At 45.4% G+C, this 23,151-nt stretch overlaps 1 protein-coding gene across 1 annotated transcript in view; it reads left to right on the top strand.

The window, feature by feature from the left end:
- The window catches only part of LOC138279905 (uncharacterized), a 294,609-nt gene extending 273,492 nt beyond the window's left edge, over positions 1-21,117 (top strand). Inside the window, exon 7 of the mRNA XM_069219439.1 lies at positions 16,829-21,117. Within this exon, the coding sequence (XP_069075540.1) occupies positions 16,829-17,034 (206 nt within the window). The 3' untranslated portion in view covers positions 17,035-21,117. The remainder of the gene's footprint in view (positions 1-16,828) is intronic.
- The last annotated feature ends 2,034 nt before the right edge of the window (positions 21,118-23,151 follow it).

Here is a 23,151-nt window from a genome sequence, read left to right as displayed (position 1 = left end):
AAACATAAGATCAGATTGACTGTTATGGCAGCCATTTTAGGGTTCAGGGATCAGTTCCATGTCCTGTAAAAATATGTGAAAAACATATACGAGGCAGAGTAGGGATACCATGAGACTGCCAGGCTTGGTGCAGGGGACCTAGAGAGACAATCACATGGGGTAAAATACATATTTTGTTTACAAATGGTACAGCCGATCTACAGAGGATCTGCAGTAAAATAATAAAACAAATGGCTGTCTCCCACTCTTATTAAATAAACATTCCCCAGGGTGATCCAGGGTCAGGGGGTTGTCAGTGCGGTTATTACATTTGGGAAAGGTGGGTATGGCCCCCATCCCTGAGCCAATGGAAGACTGTGTAGACCTCATCTCCCAGGGTCAAAGTGGGTTTGATGGGAAGAGGGCATGCAGCTCCCCTCATGCCACCCTTTCTGAGCTTCTGGGTGGCCTTGGGGACCCCATCCATTAGGGCTGATGTAGATTTTAAGGGGTTGGGAGCGTGGACCCACCTTCTCCAGCCATCTAGTGGCCTTGGGTTCCTCATCCCCTGTGGCTGAAGTAAATTGTATGATGATGGGTGGTGGTGGGTGGCCCTCCTCCCTGAGCCTTGGATTCCCTTGCCCTCCCCCCCAGGGCTCCATCCATGACCTAAATGTGAAAATTAAGTGTAAGTGTTCCCAATGGGACTGAGATACCCAAAAAAACAAAACAACAAAACAAAAATAAATGAAGAATAAATAAGCTACAGGAAAAGCTCCAGGCAAGGAGCGCACCATAATGCCTTCTGAGGGCTTTTTAATTATATTTTTTGGTCCTGGTGGTGCCTCTAGAAGGGGCAGTGGGACCACCAAGCATATTTTTTTTAATGCTATGGAGGGCTGCAGGTTTTAAGTCTCCTAGGTCATTGATGTGCACAGGAAAGCATACCATATTTTTAAAAGCACTCTGAGGTGGATCTGTATGCTCCTCAGCTGGAGTGCAGAGATCCTCTGTGGTTGGTTCTATGGCTGCATATTGTGGCCTGAAAATGTGGAAAAAGACTAAAAGACATGTTTATGGTTGTTTTAAAATATGCTTTACTTGAACTATATGGTGACAATAAGTATTATTAAACATTATAGTGTGTATATTTATAAAATATGCATTTGGTTATAATTATAAGCCAATAGGTCTGCTCTATATATATATATGTTGATGTGCTCACCTCCTGATAAAGCCAGTAGGCTTGCCTTTTATATCTATATATTAAAAAAAAAAAAGATTGCATGCCCATGGGAGATGGGTGCAGAAATTGGATGTAGGGCCAGCCCGCAGGCTAAAGCCAGCACCCACCCCACAGGGTGCATGGCCAAAGGTTGTGCATTGTGGGGGGATGTGTGCTAACTGGAACTGGATGCAGCGCCTAGTCATAGGCAAGGCCCGCCTCCAACCCCACATCATGCACGGCCGTAGGAGGTTGGGCACCTGCGATGGGTTATACTTTGATGGACGTCTTACTTTACAATAAAAAAAATATAAATTAATTGAACAAAAACAAAGGTTAAAATGTAGTTATAGTTAGAAACTAAAATAATATCTTACTTTACATTAAAAACTCAAAACAGCACTGAAATTTACTAGTTGTAGCTATCTCAAGCCCTGAAGTAACTATGGGACAGATGCCCGAAATACTTATTTTGCATTTGCTAAATAGCGACTCTTTAGAGATCGCTATTTAGGAAATGCAAAATGGTATGTACAAAAATGGAGATTCCCTAATAGCGATTCCTACACTGTACATCCTATTTAGAGAATCGTAAATTGTGGTTTCCTAAAGGCCTTTGTACATAGGAAAAGGCTGTTTTGCATTTTTAATGGAACAGAATTGTGTTTCTGCCCCTTAAGAAATGCAAAAGGCCTTTGTACATCTGGCCCATTAACTTGCACCATCGCTAGCCACTGCTTATACCATCAAATATGACATCACTCATGACATAGTCAGTGACAGGATTAATAATGTCAATGTTGACATCTGAAATGACACCATTTCTGACAACATTGTTCATGGCTGGGCACTGCTTATAGTCACATCATTGCTCGAGTATACTTCTTCAGTTAACTGTTACTGGTGACTTTCAGTGCTTTTTCTTTAGTTCACAATGTTATGTTGCAGCTGACATTGTCAGTTAACTTTAACATGACTTTAAGCTTTGTTTTTTCAGTGAACATATATATTTCAGTGAATATCTCTCTCTCTCGCTCTCTCTCTATATATATTTATATGTGTATATATATATATTTATATGTTGATAGATATAGATATTCACTGAAAAACAAAGGTTAAAGAAATGTTATAACGAGGTGTAAATCTTAGCTAAAACATACTGTTTTAAAGAACAAAACCACAGAAATTCACCAGTTATAGTTTTCTCAGGTAACTCAAGTAAGCATAACTATCTTAAGTAACCCTAAAGTAATTATAACTCCCACCACCTCTGTGCAATTGGGCACTGGCCCTCGCCTTGTGCCCAACCCCTTGCTGGCATCCAGCCACCCCCTACCTCCCACAGTGCATTGCCTTTGACTGTGTGCAGCATTGGCACTACCAGCAAAAAAATATTTAGTTAAAAAAATCCCTCAGGGATTATTGGGCGTCCCCTTGCCAGAGCAGTGAATAATAATTGAGTTATTACTGTTGTTCATTTTTTATTTGAGTTTTTTTGAAGGGTGTCCTGGTACCCACTCAGAACACCCACATCTTTAATTTTCACCGAGGGCCGCTGGGGTGCCAGTGGGAGCCAACTTTTGTTTATGAAGTGGGTGGCTCAATGCTCATCTGGGGCAACCATTGGGTCCATTTATGTTGGGGGCCAGTCGGCTCCCTTGGCAGGAGCTGAACATTTTTTAAATTCTGGATAGGTGCTCTGGTGTCCAGCTAGGGTGCCCAGAAGGCACCTTTAATTGGGAGCTGAGGGGGAGGCCCAAGGTCTTTGTGGGCCCTACTATCTCCTCAGCCAGCACCATACTGGGTGCTGGCAGGAGTGGCACCATTACTTTGCTCCTGCCCATGTGGGAGCAGCATTCTTTAACTGCTTGTGCCGGGCAAGAGCAAATTTCTGTTCCCTTCCCAGGAGAATGCAGGCAGGGTATGCCCACACTTTCCTGGGCAGAAAAGTACAGGATCCTGCAGATTGGGTCCCTGCAACAGTGCAAAGTATCAGGCCCTGGGACATGGGGTCCCCATGGCTGAGTTCAAGGCTGGGGAGGAGGGTCACATGACCTTCTTCCCCTCATTAAAAAAACAACACCTCAAGGATGGATCCCTAAGTCCTTAAAAGGCTTGTAAGGGGTGCAAGCCTGCCTCCCCTTTAAAGTCCATGGCCCCTCTATAAAATGTGTATTGGCCCTAGGGGAAAAGATCCCTGGGGCCTCACCGAGGCTCATGGATGGGGCCGCACACCCCTCCCCTTATTAATTGATTTGACCCTGAGGTTGGGGTCCCTGGGACCTGAAGAAGGTTCAGGAGGGGAGCTGCATGCCCTTCCCTTTTAAAATCAATTGTGGAAGATGGCCGCCGTCTTTCTCCGGAGCTCTGCTGCAGGCCGTGCTGCATACCAGCCTGTTCACCCTCCCTCGGGTCCCCGGCGGGCTTGTGTGGTGCCCATTGGTTCCGTGGGGACCCCGTGTCCAGCTGCAGTGTTGAATCATGCCCCGGCGGCTTGTGGATTGTGGGCTGGAGACTAGGCGATGTGGGGAGGAGGAGTGAGGGGTCTGGTCAGCGAGGGCATGTCGTGTTAGATGGCCCTAACGTGACCTCTGTGGACCAGTGGCTGTCCTCTGGAGCCTGAGGCCATCGAGTGGGGTTGTGGGCCCAAGAAGTCAGGAGGTGCTGCGTCGGAGCAGGCCACGGAGGACTGTGGGTGACGCCGGACCTGCTGCGGGCCCTTGCGGCCTTCTTGGATGATGGGTGGTGGCCCGGTTGACCCCCCCACTTGATTGTCCCGGAGAGGGACAAGCTGAGGCGCCGCCTGGGGGCGCCCCGGATGGGCCTAGTGGAGTGAAGGTCCGGGGGCGATCGTGAGGCTTTCGACAGGGCAGGAGGCAGAACGGACGACTGAGAAGAGCGAGATTGGGTCAGAGCCCCGTGTGGAGTCAGGCGCGGCCGAGTCGTGGTGCCGGCCTTGGGGTGGCTGGGGCCCCTGGGGGACGTAAGCTGGGAGCGTCTGTGCTGTGCCGACAAGGGAGCGGTCCTGCCTTCCCCGGGGGATCGGGCGACCTGCTATCTTGAGCGGGGGCTGCCCGGGGTCCCGGGCTGCGAGGGGATGCTGGGAGAGAAGAGGCGACACCCTCGAATTGAAGACCTACGTTCTTGTAACACTGGGGCACCAGCGGTGGGCCTGGTGTCGGCGGCTGCCATTCCTGGACATCCTGGGCCCAACACCAGCTCTACGACGTGGGCCGGAGTGGGGGCTTCTCTGGGCCCTGGGAAAAGACAGTCTACATTACCTGGGGCCTTATCTGAGGGCCACTCCATGTCCTGCCAAGTCACGCATCAGCGACGGTACAGTGGCACCATAAGAGCCGGGGACACGGTTGTTGGAATACATCGTTGGCAGAGTCGCCACCTGCACACAGGACGGCGGCGATGACGTCCCAAAGATACAACAAGAAAGAGCACTCCCTTAAGGACCTTTTTGCCAGAACCCCCTTCAAGAAGGCACTACCGGGTGAGCCCCCAGTGATGGAAGATGGTGACGCAGGGGATCAGGGGGCGCTTGGGGATGGAGAGGCACCCCTAACAAGGTCCTTCATGGGGCAGCTTTTTGGGGTCCTACGCGGAGACTTTGCTACCTTGAAATAAGAAATATCGGCGGTGATCAAAGAACTGGAACAAGAGGTCATTGAGCTGGGCAACGGGTAGACACACTGGAGCAAGCTCAGGATGCCCGGGAGGAGGAGTTGGACTGCCACAGGAGGGAGCTTCTCACCCTGCAAGACAAGAACCAAGAATTGCAGTACCAAATTGAGGACTTGTAAAATAGGAAACGGTGCTCCAACATCCAAATTAAGGGAGTTCCATCGCAGTCCGTGACGGGAAAACTGGAGGACTTTGTGGAGCGCCTCTCCGCCATGTGGCACCGGACCTTAAGGACCACACTGTGGTACTTGACAGAACACACAGGGTTGGCCGTCCTGCTCATTTGCTGGGCCAAACCCAAGACATATTGACTTGCCTGCACCATTATAAGCAAAGGGAGATCATAATGGCAGCGGTCCGGGACCAACCACTGATTGACTTTGAGGACTTTTGTATTGGCTTATTTTAGGATTTATCAACGCTGACGTTGCAGCGGCATAGAACGCGCCGACCCGTAACAGACTTCTTGAGAGAAAATGGTATCAGATATAAGTGGGTCCATCCTTTCTGCCTCTAATTCGTCTTGCAAAATGAAACTAGCATTGTCCGCACACTAGCAGAGGCACATGCTTTGGAGGGTATGCCACCCCACCTTGGAGACAAGGTGCCATTTCCAAAGGACCGAGTGCAGTGAACACGTACTGATGGGGGCCGCTCAAAAACCCAGGCCAGACGAACCAAACAGCATAAGCCCTCAACGGTAGAGAGCCTAAAAGAGAGGGTGGCTTTGCTTGGACCTCTATGTAGCCAGTACAGTATCTCAGATGTGGCCTCGGACCAGTGAGGCCTGTGTGCCCCATACAGTACCCCTCGCCGATGGAGAACTGCAGCCCGACGGACAGTTAGAGCAACAGAACATGGGCTGGTGAAGGTAAAGAGACATCTGCTTGAGGAGCTGCATGGCTGAGCTCCGACCCCTCCCCGAGTGGCGATCGCCTTGCGACGGCATGAAGACCGGACTCACCCCCAATTTGTTCTACGTTTGTTCCCAGGCAGGGAATGCTTTTCAAGTTTACACCACACTGTCTGTTTATTCCTTCTTTCCTCTCTATGTTTTTGTCCTGAGTTTGTTGGGGCTACACCTTTTCCTATCTCCAGTCATGGGTACACATATCAGGGCCCTCTTGTGGACGGGTGGGAGCATCCATCGGCACAGTAGCGGTAGGCCTTATCCTCCCCATGACTACTGTTCTTAGCCTAAATGTCCGGGGCCTTAATGCAGCTGTAAAGCATCAGGCATTACTGCTACAGCTCAGAGACACACAAGCTTATCTTTACCTTTTACAGGAAACTCACTTGGTTTGTTCAGATTGGAAAGGGCTGAGATCATGATGGTTCGACAGACAATTCCACTCCTCAGGTCCTGGGAGGCGGGCAGGTGTGGCGATCCTGTTGGCCACGAGGTTCCTGGGACAAGTCCTTGTTGTGCAGGCTGAGATTCCTGGGAGACTTCTCTCCCTTCATATAGACCTGCAAGGACATAGGCTGACGGTAGCTAACATTTACGCACCGAATGAACAGCAGGACCGATTCCTGAGGGACGTCCTGGGGAGGCTTATGGCGACCCCAGATGGGGACATTGTGGTGGGAGGAGACTTCAATTTAGTACCGGACATCCTGCTTGACAGATAAGCTCTGAGATACGGCCAGACTGGTGCCTTCCCAAAGGACTTCGGGATTGGGTGAGGGCAGCAGGGTTCACAGATATCTAGTGCAGGCAACACCCAACAGAGAGGGCATACTCTTTCTTTTCTGCATCACACCAGACCTATGCACCCATTGATCTTTTCCTCACCTCACTATGATAGGAGTGGCGTCCCTGTCGGATCACGCCCCGCTTACGCTGTCGCTTGCCCTTCCGCCGCATGCCCCAGTTGCTAAATGTTGGTGCCTTAATGCGAGACTCCTAACCTACAAAGACATATTAGCGGAAATTGAGGTTATAATACCACAATACCTAGAAGCAAATGATACCCCTGAGGTTAGTGTTGCCACCTTATAGGAAACTCTAAAAGCAGCCATTAGGGGGCAGTTCATAGCAATAGCTGCAAGATTAAACAAGGCCCGACGGACAAAAAAAAGGATCTTGGAAGCCACCCATGGCCGATCTGGGTCGTTGGTGGTGCGGAGAGAGATCTCCACTCTCTGTAAACAACTGCGGCCCTGGACGGCTATATGGCGGAATATGCCCTGTTGCAGACCAAGCAGAAATATATCATGCGTGGTGATCAGGCGGGATGCCTATTTCCTCACCAGCTTTGGGTGCAGGCGGTGGGACGGCAGGTGGTGGAGCTCCAACATCCTGATGGCACGCGGACCAGCCGGGAGGAGCAAATTGTAGCCCAGTTTGAGTGGTTCTACTCCGACCTGTACATGGTGGAGGAGCTTGACGAGGAGGGGGTGGAGGATTATCTGACCTCCGTCCCCCTGACTCGAATCTCTTTGGCTGCCAGTGAAATGCTGGGCAGAGACATCACTAAAGCAGAGGTCCTAGCGGCTATACAGAGGCTGCCATCGGGTAAAGCACCTGGTGCTGACGGTTTCAGTGCGGAGTACAATAAATCCTTTGGCTCTCTGCTGGCGCCGGTGCTAGACCGGTTAGATAACAGGCTAGGGGCGGCAGCCCCCCTTCCTCCAACAATGCAACTAGGAGTAGTGACCGTAATCCCTATGCCGGGGAAAGACCCATGCCTTTGCTCCTCATATCGCACCATCACTTTACTGAACATGGACGCCAAGATCTTTACAGGAATCCTAGCCCACAGACTGAAACCCTACATGCAGGGCCTGATTTACCCGGACCAAACCGGGTTTATCCCCGAACACTCCTGTAGCGATAGCACTAAAAGATTATACCATCGACTGGACAAAGTGCAGCGAGCTCAAATCCCAGCCTTTCTTTTTTCTATCGATGCGGAAAAGGCTTTTGATAGGGTCCACTGGCGATACCTCCATGAGGTTCTGCGGCATACCGGGCTTGGCCCTAGATTCCGTGACTGGGTACACTGTTCTTATGATAAGCCTAGAGGAATGGTGTCTGAAAATGGCAGATTGTCTCAGCAGTTCCCTATTGCTAGAGGCATGCGGCAGGGTTGCCCCCTCTCGCCCCTACTATTCACCCTATATATGGAGCCCTTTGCTGAACGTATACGTAATAATCCTGACATAAATGGCTTTCTGATGGGTGGTAGATCACATAAATTGTCTCTTTATGCAGATGATGTGCTACTCCAGCTCTCCCGGCCTTAAACCTTCCTGGTGGGGATCATGACAGAATTGGCAACATTTGGTGCATTATTGGGCTTTAAAACTAACCTCGCTAAGTCATCAGTCCCGAACTTGACCGTTCCAGAAGCGGAGAGGTGCACCCTGGAGGCAGGGATCCCCTTCTCTTGGGCCGCACAAGACATTACATATCTAGGCTTGAAAATACACCCCATGCCCGAAGCAACGGTGGTATGCAATTACACAAGGATATTAGACTCTGCCCGATCTGAACTAACGAAGTGGAAGGTTTACGGCCTCTCCTGGCTGGGCCGTATAGTAGCAATCAAGATGACTCTCCTACCTAGAATACTCTACCTCATGCAGACATTGCTACTGCAGCCGCCACCCCATCTTTTAGACAAATTGCAGGCGCTTATATGGGAGTATATTTGGAACAGTAAGAGGGCTAGAATGTCGAGGGGCCAGGCATACTTGCCTCAGGCAGAGGGAGGCTTGGGTATCCCACACCTGCTTAGCTACTACTATACCGCTCAACTGCGTTACATGGTTGAATTGGCCCGCCCGCAGACAGAAAAATACAGGTGTTTTATCGACCAGGCAATAGCAGGAATGCACATATGGAAAGTGCCATGGCTCCCTAGAAAACACTACCCACCAGAGTGTATGGTTCCCCAGTCTTGCGGGCCACACAGGGAGCATGGGATAGGGTACAGACGGCAAAGGGACTGTCCACCCCCGTTTCCCCCCAGACACAGCTTATCAGTAAGCAAGGATTTCTCTCCTGCGGTCGGGGAACCAGCATATCTAGAGTGGCAGGACGCACAATGCAAATGAATTGGAGACCTTTTTGATGAGAAAGGGGTAATGACTTTCACCAGATTACAGGCAGTGTATGGCCTCCCTGACAGTGCGTACTGGCAGTATCGGGCTGTCCATCACTGGGTAAACTCCCCTCCAATATGTCCCCATGCGAGCAGACTAATGACCCGCTTCGAACAGTGGCTTCTCACTAGGGATACGGACAAGCGACTCCTGTCCGATATTTATGCTTTCTTGGTTACGCCACCTCAGCTTCTTGACACCTCAGCCAAATGCAGATAGGAATCCAAATGTGAACGCACCTTTACAGACCGTGAGTGGTGGGATATTCTCCACAGGGTACGAGTGACGGCCCACGCCATGAACTGTTCCTGAAAATAGCCCACTATATGTACTATACACCTGCTAGGATGGTTACATGGGGAGTGCGGAGCGATGGTCGATGTTGGCGTGGAAGTGGGGGGGAGGGCACACTCACTCACTTGCTATTGCATTGTCCGAGGGTCGGTAGATGAGATATACCACACCAGCACACCTCAATTCCCTAGTTATATTCTGTTGGGCCTCCCTAATCTCCTGATGTATCTGCTCCACTCCCCATGGGCTGGGCTATTACTGTGGCCTTGGGGGCCGCCAAACTGCTCCTGCTGGCACGATGGGGCTCGGAGTCCATCCCCACTCACACTGATTGGTTGCATAAAATGTGGGCACTCATGGGCATGGAAAAGCTGATGGCTGCGGTGACTGGTACACTCCCTCTTTTTGACAAAACATGGGGTCTGGCTCTTAAGTATTTGTCGGCAGAGTTTAGAGAACTACCTGTCCCTCATACCTCCGTATACTGCGGCTGACAAGGGCAGAAGATTCCCAGAAATGAACGGTGGACTTGCCCCCGCAATGCAATTTGGGCAAATCATTTGCCCTCAGGGTAGTTCCATCGGCTGACGAAACATACCATTGAAATAAGGTGCTCTCCCCCCTTTCTACACCCTTTCTCTACTTTCTTCCCACTGTTTCCTCCCCACCGGCCTCTGGTTGTAGGGCGGAGATGTTGTAATGTTTCAAAAATCAATAAAAGAGATTTTAAACCATAAAATCAATTTTGTAGCTCCCCTGGCCCATCTGGGGGCAGGGGTAAATGTGCTGTCTTCTGCTAATGTGCTACAACAGTAAAATATATATACATATGTTCTTGGCCCAGTGGGTCCCTCTTGGACTCCCCATCAGGCATGATGTCCCACCCTCCTCTCATGTATTGATTTTCAATTTTGTTTACAGGGCAAGGGAGTGAGTACTGAGTCCTAAGATGGCTGCCGTCACATCGTTGCTGATGTAGTGGCAGCCAGTCAGATCTAATTTTAAGATCTTTTGGCTCTGAGGATCCTCTGCGGCATGAAATATCAAATGTTTTTGACCCTTAATTTCTCAAAAATGTATGAACGGATCTACACCTGTTGTCCTACAGTAACTATAACTCTCACCCCCGTCATGCACAGTCTTGTCATCAATTATGTCATTTCAGATGTTACAGTCGTGTTATCAGTGATATCATGGATCATGTTGTGAGTGATGTAATATCATGCTTTGCCCCCAGCTATGCCAATTTGGTAATGAACTGGTGGGATGAGCATGTGTCCATGGACCCTATGATGGAAAGATTCTTTAAGAGCATACTTGTTTAGTTACACTACATTGATGATCTCTTTCTCATTTGGAATAGGACTGAGGAGAACTTGAAAGTATTCACAGAATGTTTTATCAGTAACAAACTGAACCTGACATTCACCTTCTCCTATAGTAAAAGAGAGTTCAATTGTTTGGATATTCATGTCAAGGTGGAAGGGGGTAAACTATCTACCACACTGTTAAGGAAGGAAACACAGTTCTTCATGCTGAAAGCAGCCATCCGAAACATATGATATGGAACATTCCTCATGGGAACTGATAAGATTGAAAAGAAGCTGCAGCACTGTAGCTAGGTTCTTAGAAGCACAGAACAACTTGATCAAAGGGTTCAGGGTTAGAAGGTATCCTATTGTGGTCCTGAGCAGTAACAAAAACCAAAGGAGTAGGGAGAGTGTTTTATATGGCTCTACTGAAGAAAGGGAAGGAATTCTGGAAACCACTCCCAAGACAGTGAGAGTCATCACAACTTATAGCAAAGAATCTAAGAAAACCCACAATACCGTCACTAGAAATTGTGATATCTTGAATAATGAACCCACAATCAGGGAATATTAGGGACAGGCCCCCAAAGTGACACATAAAAGAAGCAGGAACCTCAGGGATATGCTAGTGCATTGTCACTTTGAATAAGCAGCATAGGGATTTGGCTGGGCACAGAGCTACAGGGCTTTTTCCTGTGTAAAGCATGTAAAGCCTGCAAACACAGTAGTGTTTGAGATCCCCTTCCAGGAGATACTGCATAGGATACAGCAATACATAAACTGTAAAATGGATTATGTGGTATATTGTATTGAGTGCCCATGACCCTTGAGGATTGTAAGAAGTACAATTTGCCCTGTTGAGAAACGTGTTCTCCAGCTTGAAATGGCTCTCACAAAACAAAATCAGAAATACATAGTTGCCTGCCACTTTCAGACTAATCTTGGGAGTAATTGGACACTACTGAGTTTCACTGGGTTAGACAAAGTTAAAAGACAACATTTGGCGTACAAATACATTATTAGCTTAGAAACAATAGAACCAAATGGACTCAACATAAGTGAGGAGTTAGCAGTTCACTTGGATGTCTAATGTATATTGGAATAGGATTCCTTCTACCCGAGGTGTGGTGTCCCAGTTACTCTCCATTTTTGGAGGTTAATATATGGTGTATTTGATGTACCCAGCCTGATAGAGTGGATTTTATCTTTTAAGTTTTTGTCATCCTTGGGTTCTCACTTTTCTCACTTTATGGTTATTTAGGTGCACTAGTTGAAAGAGGAGGAGAAGGTGTTTTTTTCTTTCCCTTTTTCTTATGCTCTTGAGTGCAATTAAGTCATTCTAAAAATTGCCTGAAATATGATGGATGCACTTTGAACACACTAAAAATCCTGAACTTCCAAGTTAGAGTGAACATGCCAGAACTAGGGCTGGAGAGGCATAGCCCACTAGGGCGAGATTGAATGTGGAGGAAACTGACAACCTTTTCTGTTATGTCAGCTTTTTCCTATATAAGTATGATCAATTTTGGATTGAACTTTAATATAGGAATGCGTGACCAGTTACCCGTTTGGGTCAGATTGAATAGTTTCATACAGTGATTACAGGGCATGGTATTGTTGTCCGTTAAGACTGTTGTTTATGCCACAATATATTTTCTTGACTTAGAACACATGAACTATCCTGTAATATTGCCCTGAACCCATGCATACTATGGTTGTATAACATACATGGGTAACATCAAAATGTTCGTGGAGAAAAGATCACATGGGGTTATATTACTTTTTATTGGCTCTATGCTGCATATGGCTATTTCAAAGAAGACTTTAGCAACTCAAAAGGATGAAGGATGGAGTGTTGAAACCTTTCAACACTCACCCCCAGTCACAGATCTGAGTTTAATTCATTGTTCTTTCGCTCACCATGCCACCCCAGTTTGAACACAGCCATATGCAAATCAGTCTTTACCCTGTTCCCCATGGGAAGAGTCCAGCCCAAACTGCCAGGCCAGGTCCTTACTGGACCAAAAGCAAACATCCTGGGACCGGTTTTGGGGTACCACCCCTCATCAGCCACGCTAACTTGAATCCAGTGGCACAGTTGTCAAGGGACCCATGTCTGGGCATACCCTGGCCACTTAGGGTAACTTTAGCAAGATAGAAGGATGATGGATAGAGTGCTGAAACTTTTCAACACTCACCCCAGTCACAGATCTGAGTTCAATTCATCATTATTTTGCTCACCATGCCACCCCAGTTTGGAACCAGCCATATACAAATCAGTCTTGACCCTGTTCCCCATGGGAATAGTCCATCCCGAACTGCCAGCCCAGGTCCTCCCTAGTCCGGAAACAAGCATCCTGGGACCTGTTTCGGGGCTGACTTGCGTATATCTTAGGCACCGATTGGCAAATCTTCATGAATTTTCCCCCAAAAAGAGTGCCAGTGATTCTTGTTGCGCATGGGAAGTTTTTGGGTGATCCGCCAAGTGGGGCTGAAAAAAAGGGGGGGGTCAAAAAACATGCGTTTCCCATGTTAATTCCATAGGATTTTTTAACACAACTCCAGCCCAAACTGCTGAATAGAATTACAACAAAAGTTGGCAGAAAGGTTGGTTTTGTCACGCAGATGCCTTTGCATATTTGGTGTAAATCCATTCAGTCGTTTTTGAGATATTAAAGGAAAAATAACTATGTATATCTGTGGCTGCGAACATTTCAGACTAGGAAGTGTTGGCAGCCATCTTGGGACCCGGATTCAGCCAAAGCCCTGAAAAAAAGTGAAAAAAAAAAGAAAAGGGGCCTGGGTAGGGACACCTTGACCCCCTTAGCTCTGGTGCTTGTGTCCCAAAGGGACCCCGCTCTGCCAAAAAAGCACATTTTAAAATACTTGTTTGCTGCGAATTTACGACAATGTTGCAAATTCAATGCACATTTGTTTTTTTTTTAAAACAAGCACGGACTCCTGAGCTTATTTTTATGATGCCCCTGGGTGGGCCAGGTCCTGAGGGCATTTTGACATAAAGGAGGGGATCACATGGGGCCCCGCTCCTAGGGCATTTTGATGCCCCAAGAACCGTCACCTCCCGAGGGCTTTATTTAGAATGAATGCGGGGGGCACCCCTGTAGCCCTGGGAACCACCACCTCTCTGGGTCTTTGATCAAATATAATGCGAGGGGCCACATAGCCCCCAGTAGCCCTGGGGCACGCCACATCCCCTGGGCTTTAATCAAGTATAATGTGTGTGGGGTGCATCCCCACAGCCTCAGGGATAGCCACTTCACTGGAATTGTAATCAATTATAATGCGTGGGGCCACCACCTCTCCAGGGATATTTTACATTGGAGGGGGGCTGTGCGGCCCCATCGAGGAGCGATAGATGGCCCTACAGGCCACCACCCCCCAGTGCCGGCTCCTTTTATGTCCCAGGGTGCCCACCCCCATAACATAGCTGTTTGTTCTGACTTGGCAGGAGCTTTGCAGCTCCTGCCAAGCCAGAGCAAGCCCTTCACTTTTTCCCTGCATGCAAATATGCCAGTTGTCAAAACTAGCAAGTTGTTTGGTTCACATGTTATAGCAACGTTTTGATGGACAACAGACTATGGTCACTTCTGGCCTAATGGTAAAGCTCTTTAGACTTTCACTCAGTAGGCTGAAGGTTGAAATCATTGCATCTCATGGCAGTGTGTCTGTTTATTTTCCAATGTGTTGACTGTTAAACTTTCCTAGTAATGTAACATTAAAGTCTTTTCCCGCTCAAAATCTGTGGGTTGACTGTCATAGCTAAGTCTGGACACTGCACAGTAAGGAGTCACCTCTGGCCTAGTGGTTAAGGTAGTGGATATTCACACTTAAGGCTAAGGGCTCCAGTCTAGGTGTCTGTGGTCATTTTCTGTTTTAGTTTCTTTTCAACAAAAAATATTTAAGTTACAAACTGAAAGGTGATTTCACACTTTTTAATTGACAAAAACATTTTTCTTTTCAAATTGTCCGGCAATATCTCATTATATATAGTATATCATTCATCGAAGCCTAAAAATCTCTCTCTCTCTATCTCAATATCGCTCTCACTTTCTGTCTTTCTCTCTCATGGTTGGGTGGTTTCGCCACAGGCTCAGTGGCCAACCGCCAACATTCACGGGCAAAGGTTGAATTAATGTATAGTAATGAAAAGTACTTTACATAAATAAAATCAGAGAAATTCACTGAAAAAACAAAGGTTACAGGGACGTTATAGTTAAGAAAAAGATTTTCTTTTTTAATGTAGAAATTCACTTAAAAAAACAAAGGTTACAGGGATGTTATAGTTAGGCTCACATTTTAAACGTACGTATGACATCTTTGATAGAATCATTGATCATAATATTTGCAGTAAAATATTTGACGAAAAAAACTGTGCATGATGGGGTGCAAGTTATAGTTACCGTAGGGCATGAATTAGAGTTACGTGAACTAACTATAACTATACACAGGTGAATTTCTATGGTTTTATACGTTTAAAATGTGAGCCTAACTATAACGTTTTTTAAAAGTGAATTTTGAATTCATATATGTATATATGTACATATATATATATATATATATATATATATATATATATATATATATATATATATATATATATAAATATATAATAATGTTGCCAAATAATGGAAACTAACTGTCCCAAGGACACCCGGGGTACCGGATAGCGGAAGCCCAAGGGTCCCTAAGGAGAAGAGGTCTCAAGAAAACTAGACACAAACCCAAAAGGAATAAAGAAACATGGATATGAGCAAATCAAGTGCAAAATGTATTTCATTATAAACATAATTGCAATTATACTATAAATCAATACTTCAACCTGATATATATATATATATATATATATACATATGACACTATAGTGAGATCAATACTAAATGTGCACCCTGGAAAAAACAAGTTATAAAAAACTGGAAAAACGCCGTCACATGTCTTCATTCATACAGTTTAAAAACAAGATAAAGTTTCAAATAAATGCCTTGAAACCAATACGGAAATAGTCAAGCAGGACTATAAGATACAATACACAATCATGCCTAATGGGCTATTCCATCTGTTACAATAATTACATAGCTATATGGTGGTCTTTAGTCTCTTTAGCCCTGAAGAAGGTGGGCGACCTCTACTTGGTCGTCAGTCACCGAAGCGTACGTCGGCACTGCATAATAAATATGAGATAATTGCTATGGCCAAAATGGAAATCTCTTGGTAATTTAAGATCAATCAATTCATCCTCCTCAAAAGAGACTAAAGATATTAAAGATTAAGGAGGACCTTTGTAGTTTCATAACTACTAGTACATGTATATTGGACACTGTGGACCCTTCATGTTGGGCCTTCTACAATTATGATATTATGAAATTAGTGGACCACTATATAGCTATGTAATTATTATAACAGATGAAATAGCCCATTAGGCATGATTGTAGATTATATATTATAGTCCTGCTTGACTATTTCCGTATTGGTTTCAAGGCATTTATTTGAAACTTTATCTTGTTTTTAAACTGTATGAATGAAGACGTGTGACTGTGTTTTTCCAGTTTTGTATAACTTTTTTTTTCCAGGGTGCACATTTAGTATTGATCTCACTATAGTATCATATGTATATATATCAGGTTGAAGTATTGCTTTATAGTATAATTGCAATGATGTTTATAATGAAATAAATTTTGCACTGTATTTGCTTATACCCATGTTTCTTTATTCTTTTTGGGTTTGTGTCTAGTTTTCTTGAGACCTCTTCTCCTTAGGGACCCTTGGGATTCCTCTATCCGGTATGCAGGGTGTCCTTGGGACAGTTAGTTTCCATTATTTGGCTTCATTTTCCCCAGTCCCTATCGTTTAATGGGGTGTCCTTTCTTTTTTTGTTGAACTTATATATATGATGTTTCCATGTGTTCTATGTTCTATATTTATCTATAATAATGTGTGAGCATGCATCCCTAAAAACTGTTCACAATTTCCCACTGTAGGTGCCCCACCAGTTTTTTCTGCATTTCCTTGTGTGCCCTCTTAAAATAATGTCCATCGACACCACTGCCTTCAATGTCTTTTTACTTTTAAACTGAAGTTGTCCCGAGTACGGCGATCAAATTAGTTGATTAGTTTAAGACAGGAAAGTCTTATATTTCCAGACCCTGTTTCACACAATTTCTCCATTTTCATTTTCATTTTTCATCCATGTCTTTTCCAGCGGTTGTGATGGCTGTGAGCATTGTGGCGTGCTTTCTACGGGTTATTCTACTCTTTCTCTGCAACAAACTGAGGCCCCTGTTTCAAGTGGAGAATTATACATCAATGAATAAGGCCGGGAGGGTGTCTGAGCACTCTTTCACAAGCGAAATCAGCGAGCAGGTGTCCCACACAGACAAGGACATACCTACTGATGATGACATTTGAGGACAGGATTGAATTTAAAACTGTTTCGATCTACAGTTTATAAATATACAATATTGCTGTATTTTTATACCATTTGTACATGGGAACTTTCATGGTTTCATCATCTGACTATGAATGATATTGTTACACTGAACATGAGTAGGATGCAGGATAACACACTAGTGACTGATAGTCACCTGCCCTACAGGCAATTATCCCAGTGTAGAGGCTTGGATTGTTATTCAAAGAGTTGGAAAAATTGAGGTCAGAACCCATAGATAACTGGACACGGGAGCAGTGGAGAAAATAGGTCAGTAAAAACAGGCAACAAACATTGGCAAAAGCAAACGGTCTAGCTTAATATAGGAATGTTAGTTCTTTGTTATCATTTGTTGCAGTGACTGTATGTGTGATATAATTGGACACACATACAGGCAGACATGCAGTCACACGATAGACATGCACACAGGGGAAGATTTTGACTTCATGCATGGATGGACCGATGGTTCTATGGGTGTACACAAGGATGAGTGGATGGTTGGAAGGCAGCCTGTGCATACAACGAGTGAGTTGGTAAATGAATGGGTGTTGTTGCATAGCTCAATGGATACAAATATGGGTTGGTGGAAAGATGAATGATTGTATGTGGGAGTATGGAGAAATACTTGGGTTGGTTTGACAATATAGTTGAAAATCCATCCATGTGAACTGATTAGAGGCAATTGTTTCTGAGACTATTCATTGAATACATTGCCCTTTACTGCTCACCTTACTTTCAAAGCCAATTAAACGAGCAGGGATTGTGTGCAGTGTGGCTACAAATAATTTTAAAAAAGAAAATACAACATCAGTGATCAAGTTCAAACACGGACATGTGGCCACCGAGCAATGGATGAGCCGGAATTACCTACAACCAAATGCCAGCAAAATGTAGCTTCTTTTATTAGGCAACAACATCACTAGCTGGGAATGTCCTTTTTGGCCAGGAGGTGTGGACACTTCTCCTACCCTTGTGGAAAAGGTAACATTTCTCAAAGTCATAATTGATCAGAAGACTTTCTGTATAACGATGTGAACATTGTGCACAGTATAAAAGCCTTTGTATGGTCCATAGGGTGTTTTGTGGGTGTGAGAAACCTGAACTCTCCACGCTGTTGGAGCTATTGCACATGGTACTGGATGGAGCCGAGAGAAGCAAGAGAAGCAATGCAGAGAGTGGAGCGTGGGGAAACAAGGTTGGACAGACTGCCGACAAGGTAGAATGCAATGCAATGGGGGGAGGACATAACGAAAATACTTGAGTAGTCTCTCCTGTGGGACAGACTTTTGATGGATCGAGATCATTGGTGAACATTAGTCCATTCGAAGTACTTCCAGATACTACGATAGGGTCAAACATTAGTCAGAGCTTGAAATTTCTGTCACTGCAGACCCTGAATGCAGTTGCACAACAGGTGCCACGGGTCCAGACTAGCAACATTTTGCTGCAAGGTTTGACTGCACAGTAGTTGACTGAATGGTTAGACAAGCTGAATACCCCGCAGAATTCTCCTAAGGGAGAGTAGTGTTTGCACTTCGCTAGGCTAAGCATGGAAGCGGGTGAGCTCATTGAGGGAACTATGGGTGTGAACAGGTTAGAATCCTTCACAGAAGCAGATTTGAGATATTTGTGCCCAAAGATTATAAGGGAAGTGAGTAATGTGCATCGGAAGCTAGCAGATCTGCAAGAGAAGTACAGCCTAGAAATAGAGAAAACAAAACATTTGAAAAGCAGTTACAGATTAGATTTTGAGACTACAGAGTCTGAACACATGAGATCTGCCAGAATGTAGGCACACCTTAGGGAACTGCTCCAAAGTGCCCAGACTTGGGGAGCATTAGACAAATGGGAAGGCAGATGGGTAAAGAAAAGAGACAAAGGGAAAAGGGATTCTATGGAGTTGACTGCAAGTGTGCAGCAAAGCCAAGAGCCAGTGAAGATTTTACCAATGAGAGAGGTTCCAGGAGGGAATTTTATTCATGTTCCTTGGAGCAGAAGTGATAAACTATCATTTACAAATGATTATCCAAAATTGAGGGAGAAGCCAGTAGGATGGTATCAGCAGACAGACAGGGTTGTAAAACTTTCAAAGTGCCTGTGGGAGGAATTGAACACATTACTAGAGATAGTGGTCCCAGCTGATCTGTGGATAGAATTTAAAAGGAGTATTGATTGGCCAACAAGCGAACCAGAGAGTGATAAAAATACAGGTGCACCATCTCCTGAGGTAATGAAGTGTTACTATAAAGTGATTTAATTTTTTTAAAGCAAGAATTTTGCCCAAGAATATTGATTGGCAGAGAATTGACAGGATAGGTCAGGAAACAAAGGAGTCAGTACTTGTGTATTATGAGAGATTGTTACAGGTGTTCAAGCATTACAGTGGTACAGAGACAACTGAGGTGAAGCACATGATTCCTTTTGTGTTCAGATTTGTGGAAGGACTGAGACCTGTAATTAGCCAGATGATTAAGAGTTATTTGATCTGCTGGCAAGCAAAGCTGATTGATGAGGTGTTGCAGTATGCCAAGTACTGTAGTAAAGAGACTGAGTTGAAACAAAGAAAGCTGAAAGAGAAGGCGATGGTGAAGCAGATTAAAGCTGCTCAGACAGGCCTGCATGGACATTTTCCACAACAGCTACCACAGCAGCAGCAGGGAAACTTGGTATTTCAGCCCCAGATGAGAAGTCAAGGTCACAGAGGTAATGTGAAGCGCGGTCCAGACTTGGATACTGTATTGGTTCAGAATCATGTGCAGGGAATGAAGAAGTTGTTGCCTTGTCATGTTTGCGGAGCCGTTTGACATTGGAAACGGGAATGTCCGATGTTGGTGCAGGAAGGTGTAGTTCAGCAAAGTAATTACATCAATTCATTCCAGAGTATGAGAGGACCGAGGATGAGAGGTCCTAATCTGAATTTCCAAAATAATGTGAATCAAATGTAGAATTTTCAACCAATGCAGCAGGTGCAAATGCCATGTGTACACATTCGCAGCCAGTGCATCAGCAGGTTCCCAGGGTACCTAGACAGCAAATTCAAATACCTCAAGCCCCAATGGAACAGCAGCAAATGATGCTTTCTCAGTAGGTCACAGGTCAGAGGCTTAACCAAAGTAATAACACAGTGCACCAATTCCCGTTACACAGTGAGAATGGAATAAACGAGGATTGGGTGAGCGAAAGTTCAGATGAGGAGCCATGTGTGCTTGCAACCTCCTTAGAAGTAGATGAAAGTAGTCCCTATGTGAAGGGAAAAGTCATGGGTCACAGAGTTTCATTCTTGTTTGACACAGGAGCTACACGCTGTACAGTGAGAAGTGTAGAAGTTCCAAACTTGCCCCCTTCAGGTAAAACAGTTCAGATTGTGGGGATAGCAAATCAGTATTTGACTAACCCAATTACAGAACCAGTTCAGGTTAAAATTTGTAACTTCCAGGGATTGCACAAATTCTTAGGGGCATATTTATACTCTGTTTGCGCCGGATTTGTGTCGTTTTTTTTAACGCAAATTCGACGCAAAACGAACTCCATATTTATACTCTGGCGTTAGACGCGTCTAGCGCCAAAGTTCATGGAGTTTGCGTCATTTTTTAGCCTGGACAGCTACTTTGCGTTAATGATATGCAAGGTAGGCGTTCCCTTCTAAAAAATTACTCCGAGGCATGTGCGCCGTATTTACACTCCCGGGCAAAAATGACGCCCGGAAGTGGGCGGGTCCAAAAAAATGACGTCCAGCCGCTTTTGCGTCGTTTTTTAGCGCCTGGTCAGGGCAGGCGTTAAGGGACATGTGGGCTCGGAAGGAGCCCAGAGGTGCCCTCCCATGCCCCCAGGGACACCCCCTGCCACCCTTGCCCACCCCAGGAGGACGCCCAAGGATGGAGGGACCCATCCCAGGGAACTTAAGGTAAGTTCAGGTAAGTATTTTTTTTTTGTTTTTTTGTGGCATAGGGGGGCCTGATTTGTGCCCCCCTACATGCCACTATGCCCAATGACCATGCCCAGGGGACATAAGTCCCCTGGGCATGGCCATTGGGCAAGGGGGGATGACTCCTGTCTTTGCTAAGACAGGAGTCATTTCAATGGGGGTTGGGAGTAAAAAAAAATGGCGCAAATCAGGTTGAGGCGAAAATTTTGCCTCAGCCTGACTTGCCCCATTTTTTGACGCCCAAGCTCCATTTTCCCCTACGCCGGCGCTGCCTGGTGTAAGTCTTTTTTTTTTACGCACACCAGGCAGCTCCGCCGGCTAACGCCGGCTAACGTCATTGAATAAATACGGCGCCCGCATGGCGCTTCAGAATGGCGTTAGCCGGCGTTAGATTTTTTGACGCACAACTGCGTTGGAGCAGTTGTGCGTCGAAAAGTATAAATATGGCCCTTAGTCTGTTATTCAATTCCAGTATCCCTACTGGGAAGAGACTTGGGCCAATATTTATACTTTTTTTCACCGCCTCTTTGTCATTTTTTGACGCAAAAGTGGCGCAAACTTACAAAAAACAATTATATTTTTTAGGTTTGCGCAGCTTTTGCTTAAATAAATTACACAAAGGCGGCACAAAAAAAGTATAAATATAGGCCCGCTGTGTAAAACCAAATGCTTGATTACTTGTTCAAATGATGGAATTGAGATTCAGATGAATAGCAACGATGAAAATGACCAGGCCCCAGAAACAGAGTGTGAGACTACAAATGAGGAATATCCTCTGATTGAATTTTTCCCAATGTTCACAGTGAAGGAGCTTCATCCTGATTTGCAGGGAACAGTTATGGAGATGGTGTGGGATCTGAAAGGAAAAGAGATAGGTCTGATAAAGGGAGTTGAGCCAGTTAAAGTTCTGTAAAGCTGAATGCTGTTTTTCTTCAAATTCCCCGGTACCGCATGCCAGAAGATGTCCTTATGAAGGTCACCCAAATAATTGCAGACTTTGTGAAACAAGGGGGTCTGAAGGAAGTATTGAGCAGCCCATGTAATTCACCGATAATGGGTTTGCAAAAGCCCTGTGGGAATGTTTGAATTGTCCAGGATCCGAGGAAGATAAATGACATTGTGGTCAAATGTTCTCCTATGGTGCCAAATCCAGCTGTGATAATGTTTCAAATTCCATATGATGCTGAGTGGTTTACTGTCATTGATTTGCCGCAAGCCTTCTTTTCTGTGCCTCTTCACGAGGTCAGCCAAGTTCTCTTTTGTTTCAAATTTTTGGACCAAGTTTATTGTTGGTGCAGAATTCCTCAAGGGTTTTCAGAGTCACCTTCCATATTTATCAGATCTTGAAAAACAATTTGGAGTTGTTAGAATTGCCTTTCCAAATGACCTTGGTACAGAACATTGATGACTTGCTGATTGTGTCCAAAACAAGGGACGAGTCCAAGTATGACACAATTGCCTTACTGAACCATTTGGGAAAGAATGGTCATAAAGTGTCTCCGCTTAAGTTCCAATACTGCCAGAAAGAAGTGAAATTCTTGGGCCTCCAGATTGAGAAAAATATCCAGAGAAAGGGTTACAACCATATTGCAGATGAATCCCCCGACCACACAGAGAGATGTCAGAATCTTTCTAGGGATGTTAGGCTAGTGCCGCCAATGGATTCCCAGTTTTTCGGACATCTCAAGACCATTGCAGAAGCTGACTCATAAGGAAGTCACTGATCCCATAGTGTTAGACCAGTCTGGAATAAAAGCGTTCACTGAACTGAGAGAGAGTCTGTGCAAGGCTCCAGCTTTGGGTATGCCTGACTACACGAAACCTTTCACATTGTTTTGTCATGAACGTGATGCATGTTCTTTGTCTGTCTTGACACAGGTCCATGGAGGTGTAAACTTCCCAGTAGCATATTTTTCAGCTACTTTGGACCTAGTTGCAGCAGGCTTACCAGGTTGTTTGCGTGCTCTTGCAGCGGTTGGACCGAGCCTTGCACAGTGTGAAGGCATTGTGATGAGATACTTCTTGGCTACAGTGGTCTCTCACTCTATTGAGATCCTACTTACAAAGACGAAAACCCAATATTTGACTGGTGCAAGGTTGACCAGATCTGAAATGAGTATTCTAGGGTCACCAAAAGTGCCATTGAAAAGATGTATAGTGCTGAATCCGCCAA

Source organism: Pleurodeles waltl, chromosome 2_2 (genome assembly GCF_031143425.1).
Source record: "Pleurodeles waltl isolate 20211129_DDA chromosome 2_2, aPleWal1.hap1.20221129, whole genome shotgun sequence".
NCBI classification, from domain to species: Eukaryota; Metazoa; Chordata; class Amphibia; order Caudata; family Salamandridae; genus Pleurodeles; species Pleurodeles waltl.
This window is presented reverse-complemented; position numbering and strand designations above follow the sequence as displayed.